This window comes from Stegodyphus dumicola, chromosome 3 (genome assembly GCF_044657685.1).
Source record: "Stegodyphus dumicola isolate Sdum_Otavi_A_Nest chromosome 3, ASM4465768v1".
Taxonomy (NCBI): domain Eukaryota; kingdom Metazoa; phylum Arthropoda; class Arachnida; order Araneae; family Eresidae; genus Stegodyphus; species Stegodyphus dumicola.
This window is the reverse complement of record NC_140770.1, coordinates 219,895,502-219,907,644: the sequence shown is the minus strand read 5'-3', so window position 1 is coordinate 219,907,644 and position 12,143 is coordinate 219,895,502. Positions and strand designations below refer to the sequence as shown.

Below are 12,143 nucleotides of genomic sequence, written 5' to 3'. Positions count from 1 at the left end.
TTTAAAATTCCTATGGATGAAAACATATTTTATTGAAATAGTAAACAAAATCAACAAATATGGTTCAGAGTAGTTCAGTCTCTTACGAATTACTTTTCTATTACGCCATTCCTCAGCAAACATCTAATCCGTATATAAATCTTCCATGCTTCTCATCGCATTACATTTTCAGCCTTTAGAGGTCTAATTCCTTTTTCTTAGCTTTTAAATTCTTAATTTTTAATGTTACCCCTTCCCTAAAATTCAGAATTTTCAATTTTCTTCGTACTGTAATACATATTGCATTACGACATTTATTGCAGTTTCGGAGAAAAGCTACGTGAATAACTTAAAACGCTAGTGAATATTGGAAATTTTGGAATATTGGAAATTTTGGAATATTGGAATATTGGAAACATAATACGAAATAATTCCATAAATCTGGAGAAGGTATTTATAAAAGTATTAGATGCATGTTTGCGTCATATTGTAGCGAAGATTTAAATGAATGCAATTATCAACGTTGTTTAAGTTGATAAGTTTATACCGGAGAATCCCTTTTAACTGGCAGCATCGTGACAGCGCCGATTTCAAATAAGAGGTTTTTTTTTTTTTTTTTTTTTTTTTTTTTTTTTTTTTTTTTTTTGGGGGGGGGGATAAGGGATTACATATATTTAGAACATACTTACTAAAATTTTGTGATGCCATCGCATAAATTTCAACCTACGAAATGTATCGGTAGCTATTCTGATCTGCAGGGCTAAATTCAGTAATTATATGGAAAAGCGTGCATATTATTTAAGAAAACTATACACATATTTCAGAAAACGAAATTAAAGTTTCAAAATACCATAAAAATTACGAGGTATGATGGCATAAAACTTCGAATGTTTGCTTTATTATAAAGTTTTCGCCGTAGTTTTAAAAATTCACTATGTATATAATGACGTTACATATAACGTCATGTACGGATGTGGCGAACATTTCGGATAAACAGAAAGAAAAGTATCGGTAGTTAATTGTATATGTTATTGTAAAAGCCCGAAATCTGGTAAATCCTAGGTTTAACTGGTAAAACCTAGCTTTTAATAAAGTGACTTCGTAAAAGTCCGAAGTATATTTTAATATGATTCCATTTCGGGCTTTTACCAAGCTTTTGCGGTAAGTCTTAGGAGTTACCAACGCCTTCTGGTAAAAGCCCGAAATGAAGGATTACTTATGATAGGATTTTCCATTCGCAGGTATGTTGTATATAGTGTGACCACAAAGGTTAAAACACACTTTAATTTTTAATTGATAATAAAAATTGTAAAAGTTATCAAATAAGGCATGTCTTAAGATTATATCAATGGAGCTGTTTTACAATTATTTTTCAAAATAATAAAAATTAAAAAAATGCGATATTTCTACCATTTTACAAATAAGATGCACAATTCTCTCGATAACTACTGAACAGATTTCAAACAAATTTTTATACACTTTTGAAAATAGTTAAAAAATTAAATTAATAGCTCAGAAAAAATATAAATAAAAAATATGAAATTTAAAAAATAAGAAAAGTGCTGCGCATTTTTCGTTAATATTTCTTATTTCCTATTACAACAAGGTTGACTGTTATGGCATTTTGAATTATAAGATAGATAAGCTGATTTGCAGAAACACATCTTCATAATAGAGTTCTTTGAACAGTTGCATTTTCTGAGTCCTTGTCTCCCAACTAAAGAAAGTATTTTACTACTTACCGTACATTTATTACCTTCTGAGCCATTTCCTTCGATGTTTAAATTTTTTCTTTGCAAAATGTAAACTGGTTTCTTGTCTACAACGATTTTAATTTAACAAACTTAGTACCAAGAGCATAAAACTCGATATCTTCAATATCTGTAATGACGGCTATTACTGATTTTGGATCCATTTTTCGATCTATCAATATCAGGCACTTTTATTTAAAAATTTTTCTCGAGAGTAAATTTCGGTAAGTTTTTACTAGACTCAGCTTTCATCTTCTTTGCCTGGTTCTAAAGTCCTTCTTTAGCTATTTCTCGAAACACTTTCATATTTTGAACTTTGTTCATAATCGCACCCGTTATGCTAGAGCATAACCTCAGTTCTTTTTTTTTTTTTTTAGTTTGGACTTTAGAATCTACTTCTATCGTTATGCATGAATCTTATGAATCTTTTTCACATGTATTATTACGAGTATTATCTCGTTATTCTAAATCAACTGTCGATTCGAGATTAGTGCGTTCATGTTCTGTATTAACCATGCATTCATTACTAATATTTATATTTTTTTTCGAAGTCCTCTTCAGTGGCCATGTTACTAATCAACGACACGATACACTAGAGTACAGCTCCGGACTCGGTTCATTCGTTCCCAGAGCTCAACACACTCTAAGATAAAATATGACAATGCACCAACTCGCGATACACTAAAAGACTCTCTCGATGCACTCGACGACCAACTCAGCACTAGACTTCGGGACATTCGCTGATTGACTATCAGCTCGCTAGACGGGCACTAACTCCTCACGGACTGACTCTCCGCGTACCAGCAGGTATTATATAGCTTTTGTCTTGTGTTCGAGAACATTCTGTGCTAAACCAGTAAGAATTCGTTCCAGAAGGTTCTGCATCCGTGTATGGCATATCGCCAATTTTTCGCCAAATGGGCGGTTCCTCGCCAAATGCGGCAACCCTGTCTTCCCTTGCCATTTTCTGTCAACTCTAAATCTGCTTTGCGGGGAAGCTATCTTACCGCGCCTGGACATTTCTTAACAATATGTATTTATACATATATGAGAAATTCAATCGTGACATATGGACAAACTTGATGAATTTTAACATTTTGACATGAGATCGAATAATAACGAAAAGTCAGCTGGAAGTCGTTTTCATGATTTTCCAAATAGGAACATAAATGCAGGCGGCTTTTTCTTAGAAAGTAGTAAAAATCCTTTCCTCATTTCAATATAATGAATATTGAATCTTGTAGGAAGAATAAAGCTAATTTTTCAGAATAAACAAAATACCTTTATTTAAATTTTAAAACAGAACCAAAAAAATAAATGCTGCAGCTCTTAACTATCAAAATTTTAAACTCTTAACTACTACAGTTAAAACTCTTACCACTATTAAAATACTCAAAAATCTTAAACTCTCTAAAACAAAATATATCAAAATCTTTCGAATCCTCTTCTTGTTGCCACACCGTAAAATGCAAGTTCTTGTCCTATTATTTATATTTCACGTTCTCTTTAAGTCTCGATCTTTATAAGTCATGATCTTTACAAGTCCCCCCACAAGAAGCACATTCGTCACCGTAGAGACAATGTTGCTCAGAGTTCATTGAGAGAGAAAGAGTTAACAGCTAACCTTGACAAAGCATCAGCATTCCCATGTGAACTCCCTTTGCGGTATGTCACAGTCATGTTATACCGTTGTAACGCTAAGGCCCAACGAGACAGTTTAGCACCATGAGGGTCGCTTTGGGTCAAGTAGGTGAGGGGATTGTGATCAGACACAATCTGCACTTTGGCACCGAAAATCCATGTGTCAAATTTTTTCAAGGCTTCGATGACACAAAATGCTTCTCGTTCGACGGTTGATCATCATTGTTGACAGGGCGTTAGTTTCTTGCTGAAAAATGCTATGGGCAGTTCTTTTGTAAATGGCCTATGTTTATTATCATTCTCACCTATGGTAGGCAATCCTAGTAGCTGTTGTTCCTTGTCATCTTTCCACTGTTCTATCTTTCCAATGGCTTTGTCAAGTAGCTCATACCATTTATCAATTGTTTCAGCTTTATCGATTTCTTCAAATATGGGATTTCTGTGCTTGCTGAAAGTCCTATAAACTAAAAAAATCTCAGCAATTTTTTCTACTGCTTTTTCTAATAATTCTTCATCAACATGATGTAGATCGTCTACCTCGGACTCGGGCTCTTCTATTAATTCAGCAATTCCTTCCGTTTCTTTCTCGTCTTCCAGTTCTTCGCTGTCATCCGAATAACTTTCTGTTCAATCTTCCATGTTTTCACCCTTAAACTTGAAAGGTTTCTGTGGTTTTCAGTTTCATTGTGGATGACATTTTCCTTTTCAGTTTCAACTTTTGTTCTATAATCCAGACTTTCTTTTTCATCTCCCAGTTCAACAGTATCTATGCTGCCCTTATTGTACTTTTTGTTTCTGTTATCATCCAGAATTTCTTTTTCAGTAAATTGTAATAGTTCACTGTTATCTCCAAGTTTATTTTCAGTTTTAAGATCTGCAGCTTCTGTGTGATTTACATTTTCATTTTCAGTTACTAAGTCAGCTTTCACACTTTCCTTATGGATTATTAAGTCATTCTTTTTATCATCTACTTTTTCCTTCTCGTTTCCAATTTCAGCAATATATTCTTTCTCTTCTATGTTTTCATAATCAAGATTTACTTGTGTTTTATTGTCATCTGCAATTATTTCTTTTTCAGCTGCAGTTTCAGCATCATCAGTATTTTCTGTTTTGGTTACTGGCTTCACTTTAGTTTCACTTTCATTGACAGTTTCTTTTTCAACTGGGATTTCAGTCTCACCCATAAATTCGTTTTTACTTTCAGGTGGAATAATTTCTACATCTGTTATTTTGCTGTCAATTAACTTTTCCTCTTTGAGTTCATCTTCTGTTTCTACCCTCTTAGTTTCTTCAGTTATAATTTCTTCCTTCTGTGCTTCCTGTTCAACAATTTTATCTTCTATCATTTCTGTTTTCTCTATTTCTGTAAAGGGCAGTTCTTTACAACTTTCACATAATTTTTTAACATCTTGCTTAATAGTAGGCCAAAAGAATGAGTACTTGATTCGTACTTGAATTCGTACTTGAAAGAATGAGTACTTGAATTGTCTTTTTCTCACCGAGGTGGCCGGCAAGAGGGATTTCATGTGCCATTCTTAGGACTTCCCTTCTTTTTTCTAAAGGTAACACAACTTGCTTAATGTTTTCACCACAGATATATTCGGAATGAAGTAATATGCCATCATCAAAAGTATATGAATTTTGATTTTTATTTGCCCATTCAAAGCATTTTTTCAGAGTTTCGTCTTGTTCTTGATGTGTCTTGAATTCTAGTCTTACTCTATTCGTTGTTTTCCCAGACTCTATGTTTTCTTGGGAAAGCTGATTAACAACAGCCAAATTGGTAGTATTTTCTTCAACTGGTAACGGTTTATCATCTGTCTCTTTGTACTCTAAGGGGGATGCATCCCAATAACGATCACAGTTAAACAGTTCGATATTCCCACAGAGTGTTTCATAAGCTGAAGAACTCAATAGCAAATCGGTAACTAGCTTTTTTGAAACAGCACACGCAATGGACACTCTACCGTGAAAATCATCGTCAATTTTCATCTGGAAAATCTTTAGTGGAGTAATTTCGTTTTCACCAAAAGCAGAAGATATCTCTATTTTACTTTCTCCTTCGCAAGGTATGTTGTCAACCAATTTCTCACGGACTACTGAGATTTGTGCTCCCGTGTCTACGATTCCATTTAAAATAATATCTCCACATTTAACTTTGACAAGTTTTAATTCATCTATGTTTCTAGACACGTCCACTGATTTTGAGACAGGAATAGAGATCTTGGCAGTTAGCACTTCTGGTTTTTCTTTTTCTGTAAGGGGTGCTTGTGTTTGTATTAAGTTGTTTTGTGCTGTTGCAGAAGCACTTCTTGGTATCCGATTTTTGGTACATAACTTAGATGTATGATCTTCTTTTCCACAATTATAGCAAGTTAGTTTGAAACTAGGCTTTTGTGGTTCGTCACTCTTACGGGATGGGTACACTCTTAGCGTGTTTTCAGCGGACAGCGATTTATTTCTGAAAGCTCTTTCTGGAAGTGGAGAACGATGTTGCCATTTTTTATTAGTTCTGTCTGCTGATGGATTACCACCATTCTGTTTTGAGATATTACGAACACTGTCATATTCGTCAAGTTTATCAGCTAATTTGGTTGGAGAAACGAATTTCGCCCAGTCGTCAAGAAGATGGTCTCTTACTTCATAGAGTACTCTTTTCTTAATTTGGTCAGTAATAATCAAGTCTTTTAACGCGGCAAAATTTGTGATTTCAAGACCATTGATCCATTCTTCAAAATAACTTGTAATTTCGTAGCAAAAATCTCTCCATGATTTTTCAGCGCTCTTTTGGTGCATCACAAATTTTTTTCTAAAGCTTTCAGGATTTAATTTAAATCTCTTCAATAAAATGGCCTTAATGTACTCATAATCTTCAAAATTTTCTTCAGATTCCCTACCAATTAATTGAATGATTTCAGATGGCATTAAAGTCAATAAACATGAAACCCAATCTTTAGGATCAATCTTTGTCCTTTTAGCTTGTCTTTCAAATAAGGATAAATAAATCACAATATCATCGTGTCTTAAATTGAATTTGGGAATAAGCTTAATTAAATCAAAATTATGATGTTCATTTTCATTTGTTGGTGGAGTTTGTGTTAGTCGAACACGAGATTCAATTTCGAGTTTCCTCAATTCAAATTCCATTTGCTCTCTTTTCTGCTGTGCTTCTAATTCTTCTTTCCTTCGTCTTTCCTCAAGCTCTTCTTTCTCCTTTCTTCGCTGTTCCTCAATCTCTTCTTTTTCCTTTCTTCGCTGTTCCTTAATTTCTTCTTTCTCCTTTCTTCGCTGCTCCTCAATCTCTTCTTTTTCCTTTCTTCGCTGTTCCTTAATCTCTTCTTTCTCCTTTCTTCGCTGTTCCTCTTCTTTTCTTTTCCTCTCTTCAATAATCATTAAAAACACTTCTTTAGCAAATGCTTCATCATATGTATCACTTTGAATTATTTCATTTTTTATCGCCACGATTTTCATACTTGGATCTACTTGAATTTCTAATTCAGCAGCTAAAGCCAGCAAATCCTCTTTTTTCCCACGTCCCATAAAAGCCATGTCTCGATTTTATTCAGCTAATAGACTCTTAGTTTTTTTTAATAAAAACAATTTTTTTTTCTCTTTTATTTTCTATTTAAATATAATTCACAATGAATTTAATTTTATTCGGCACGAAAATCAATCAGTGGAATCAATACTTAATGTGTTGTTCACCTACTCTGACGAGTCAAATGAAATTACATTTGAACACTGGCGTATTCATTACTTTGACAAGTAAATAAACTAAGATTCCGGAATCAATACTTAATGTGTTGTTCACCTACTCTGGCGAGTCAAACGAAATTACATTTGAACACTGGCGTATTCATTACTTTGACAAGTAAATAAACTAAGATTCCATGACGGAAACAATAATTAACTTTTCATAATCTTAATTAATTATTTTACGTTTACTAGGTAAATTGAGCTCTCACCTGAGTTATTTTGGTTCATAATTATATGCGGGGAAACTCCGATCCTGTCGACTACGCCAGTAAAAATCCTTTCCTCATTTCAATATAATGAATATTGAATCTTGTAGGAAGAATAAAGCTAATTTTTCAGAATAAACAAAATACCTTTATTTAAATTTTAAAACAGAACCAAAAACATAAATGCTGCAGCTCTTAACTATCAAAATTTTAAACTCTTAACTACTACAGTTAAAACTCTTACCACTATTAAAATACTCAAAAATCTTAAACTCTCTAAAACAAAATATATCAAAATCTTTCGAATCCTCTTCTTGTTGCCACACCGTAAAATGCAAGTTCTTGTCCTATTATTTATATTTCACGTTCTCTTTAAGTCTCGATCTTTATAAGTCATGATCTTTACAAAAGTCTTCAACGAAGGTAGTATCTCCTTGGCCGGTATCTAACAAGGGCTTTCTCTATCAAAACCAATCATATTGTTTTATGCGGGTAATCATCAATATGTTGTATTTAGAGAGGGATTGTTCGCGATTGCTTATTTTGAAGTATATATGTACATACCTTACAGACCTTCAGTATTTTTCTTACCTTTTATTTGTTTCTGTGATCAGATCAGCAAATTTGACGACGAAATTTGGATCAGAAACAATTAAAGTTTCATTTTCAAATATTTCATCATTCAACAATCCATTGATATATTTCAGCCAATCAATCTATCGCAAATCAAAATAGAACTATTTTAGATATTTATTCACAGGTCATTTTCGAAAAAGTATTATTAAACTTTAGTAAGAGAATATAATAGAAGCAGAAATAAAATTAAAAAACAATATTTAAATTCAATAACAACAGATGATCGAACGCAGAAGCAATAACAATTTTAATAATTATGAGAAAGAATATTTATTTAATGGCTGAAATATTAAATTACTTCTATATAAATTTGCACATAAGAAGTGTAGTATTGACGCGTATTTAGTTATTCCGCCTTTTCAAATAAAACGTAGCTTTACGACACATAAAGGCGGCAGTTAATCAATTCGAAATGCAAAATATTCAACAAAAATTTCAATTTTGATTTTTAAATAATTATTGTACACCTAGATTTGCAATATTTATATGGTTCTTAAATATGTCGAACATTGTGATAAAACTATTAAATAGTAAATAAACTATTAAATAGTAAATTAGGATATTTTTAAAATATTTTTTCATGACTTACTAGCTGTTTCAAATTTTATGATTTTATAATGCGTAAGATATCTGCCATAAATGTAACAATGTAACACGATCTGCAAAATTTTAACGTAAATGCATCAATTGCATTATTTACCTGAACCATAATTTTTAACTAATTCATTTTTAAAAAAATAACTAAGTATTACTTTCAAGAACATTATTTAATGTTAATTTTTCGCATATATTAATTATACTGAAAAATTCCAGTTTTCCTTAACAAATCTTGAAACTTATAGTTAATTTAAATGTTGCTTTGATATTTATATGGGCTAAAAAGTTTGAGACGGTATGCTTGTAAAATCTAGTCTTTTTTCTAACATACACTGGCTTACTTGGAAGTTTTTGTAGTGACTTTCCTTGCACAAACTTTCAAATAAGTCCACATTCGCTCAAACTAGAAGATAAATACAATAAGGAAAGAGAGTAAAAGCCACTTTTATTAAATTCAGTAATGCATAGACGGCACGGTCTTTCGTGCTTATAATTTCATCAACCATCTATGGTGAGGAACTTCTAACTTTTAAACCAGTTGGGAACAAACTAAATTGAAAGTTAAGCTCGTAGTTCAAGACAAATTAGCAGTTTGACTCAGAAGCGTACATCGAAGTATTACTAACTTCGGACTCAAGAATGCGAAGCCGAGATTCAAAATTCAAACAGATGGTAGAAATACCATTCACTACTGAGACGTGCGCACTCAGTAGTGAAAACACACTCAGATTAATGTTTTCCCTACTTCCGTTTAAATACACTCTCGTATTAAAATTTACGCTGATTCCTAATGTTGGCCTTTGTTTTTTATTGTTATTCAGCCTGATTTTTAAACTAAATTAAGGTGACGAGATGGTTCAAGAGTGAAATGATCTCCGTCAAATTTCCTATAGATGAAGTAGATCTTTTTTCCGGTTAAAATTAAGACATTTTAGGTGTTTACGTACGAGCCTCATCAAGCCTGATTCTTCCATTCTTGCAGATTTCTTTACTGTCGACGAAGAAGGACCTGTACCTGTTAATAATTTTATGTTCCTGTTTTTCGTAACGTATCCTTATTAAACAGGAATGGCTAATTTAAAATTTATTAATTGATTATTCGATTCCCGATTTCTTAAGGTTTCACTAATGGTTTCAAAGTATATTTAGAGTTATCATGTTTATTTCATGATATCTAAATGCCAATACGTTTACTAATATTGTTTTTATCGCAAGATTTAGATTTTCTGTTGTAGAGCCTATGTCTTTCTTGGGAACATTCACAGTAAACCGTACGTAGAAGACTGTGTAGCAAATTTTCGCTATGTCTCTGAAGAACAAATACTGCAGAAGAAGGTTTAAATAATTTTTAATTGAACTAAAGTAACAAGATGCATGAATTCCGTACTCATAATTCACCACCACTTGTGGCTAAACTAAATTGAACAGAAAATAAAAAAATGTAAACTCACAATTAATTAGGATGGTTAAATGACTGGTTCATTTGTTATCTAATCAGCTAAATCGGCTGCACACAGCAAAGCCGAGTCTAGAATATCAATATAATCTGGAGTGTGTCTAACACCAACTAGAGAGCTAAATCAAACACGCAGCATAAACTCGGAACTAACACCGCTACTACTCCTCACGAACTTTTGAACCCGCAGCTTAAATGCTGCTTCTGAACAAACTTAGATTTTGCACACTATGTCATTAAAATTTACATTCCTGAAAGAAACTGAAATTAAGAGGAAAAGGAAAGTCGAACTAAAAATAATTGGTTAGAACAAAAAAAGGTATTTACATTATATTTAAAGACTAATTTAAAGCCAATCTCATTATTTAAATTTCACCAATAATTTTTAGATTTTTGAATCGATTGCTTTAACATTTTTTTCTAAATAAAATTAATGGTACTAAGGGAAATAAATACTATAACTTCCATTATAAAATTTTTATCCAGAAAAGCGACAGTGCTCTACATATAAATGTTCAGCTAAATTTGAAAAAAATATTAATCCGCATAGGAAGGAAAATTTATAATTATAAGGCCAAAATAATTTTAAAAGAATGCTACCTGTTATATTTGATACCAAATATCTTAAATAAAAATAATCCTATTTTTCATTTGCAATGAAATACGTATAAAAGATGAAATGCTTTTGAAAGTTTTATAAGTATTTCATCATCTTAAATTCATTAGTATTTTAGTTTATAAGTATTAAATTAGTTTATTCCTTTACAATATAGAGAAATCTTAAAATAATTAATAATTTTACCTGTGGTATTTCCTCCATAAGCTTCTTAACTGTGTATTTATGATACATACTGTTATAGTCTCGTCTTTCCTCTTTTGGCGTCGAGATCTGAAAGAGAAAAAGTTGATTATTTAAAAACGGAATAACATACCATTAAACAAATTACTGCAGTGCTGGATTGGAATATGCAACGAAAGCAGCCAGAAAGGTCTTAGGTTTAATATATTCATTTGTTACTCATATATATTTCAAAACAGGTTTCAGTTGATTTAACAAAGCAAACACAAATTTTGATTAACAGTTTTATTTCTTAAATTTACTGATGACCAGTACTCTAAAAATCATTTCCTATTCTAAATATAATTCAGAATCTCATTCTTGGTAATTTTCTAAAAGATTATTATATGCAGGCGTAGTTTAGTTCTTTGTATTACATACAATTTTGTAATTTTTCTTAGAATTTTCATTTAACTTTCTTTTCTATGGATTCAAATAAACAACATGCTAACACCAATTTGTTCTTCAGAAATGCATTATTTCATTTTATTTTCAAAATTATGCAAGTCGCATCCAAATCATGGCTGTTATCATAGGAAAAAGAGTCCCTGTCCTCTCAATATCGCACTTTTAGACTGATTAGACATAATATAACAGATAAATGTAGTATGTGCACGCCATGGATTTAAGAATGGAGTGGGTACCAGCCAGGATTTAAGAATGGAGTGGGTACCAGCAACCCATGATTTAGGACTTTCACTGATAAGCCTTTTACTACGCTCGCTTTTATCGGTCCAATCAGCCTGTTATTACCATGTGATTCTATGCGTTTTCATTGTTTAGCTATGCTAATAGAAACAGCGTTTTGAAGCAAACTAAACATTTTTGTCTCATTATTAAAATACTTTTCATTCTTACAACAGTTAAGTTTCTGAGCTTCAGCTGTTTCAGCAAGCATCGAATATGCTACTAAACATGGGGATGTAATTACAAAGCAATTAGTTCTACTGTGATAATTTAAATATCGATAGAAAATTTAAGGAACAATAGTAAAACCGAAGTTCTAAGTAGATATAAAAGTAATAAATAAAAAATTACTGTAAACGTAATATAGTGTTTTTTTTTTTTTTTTTTTTTTTTTTTTTTTCTTTTCGAAATTATCTGACTCATAAGTAACCAGAAAAAAAACTGAAGAAAATAATAGTTTTATTTCTGAATAAAATAAAAAAAACCCAAAATTTATTTTCTATACTTACTGAACAAAACGTAAAAAAAATACTCTATGAAACATGAACAGGAGTGATTTGAAACGTAAGTATGAATTTCATGAGCAAAACAAAACT

General features: G+C 31.8%; 1 protein-coding gene across 1 annotated transcript in view; it reads right to left on the bottom strand.

Moving 5' to 3' along the window:
* Positions 1-12,143, bottom strand: part of LOC118202202 (neprilysin-2-like) — a 95,870-nt gene that overhangs the window by 35,323 nt on the left and 48,404 nt on the right. Inside the window, exons 7-8 of the mRNA XM_035374358.2 lie at positions 10,825-10,911; positions 7,925-8,049 (exon numbers count right to left, since the gene is read on the bottom strand). Coding sequence (XP_035230249.1) covers positions 7,925-8,049; positions 10,825-10,911 — 212 coding nt within the window. The remainder of the gene's footprint in view (positions 1-7,924; positions 8,050-10,824; positions 10,912-12,143) is intronic.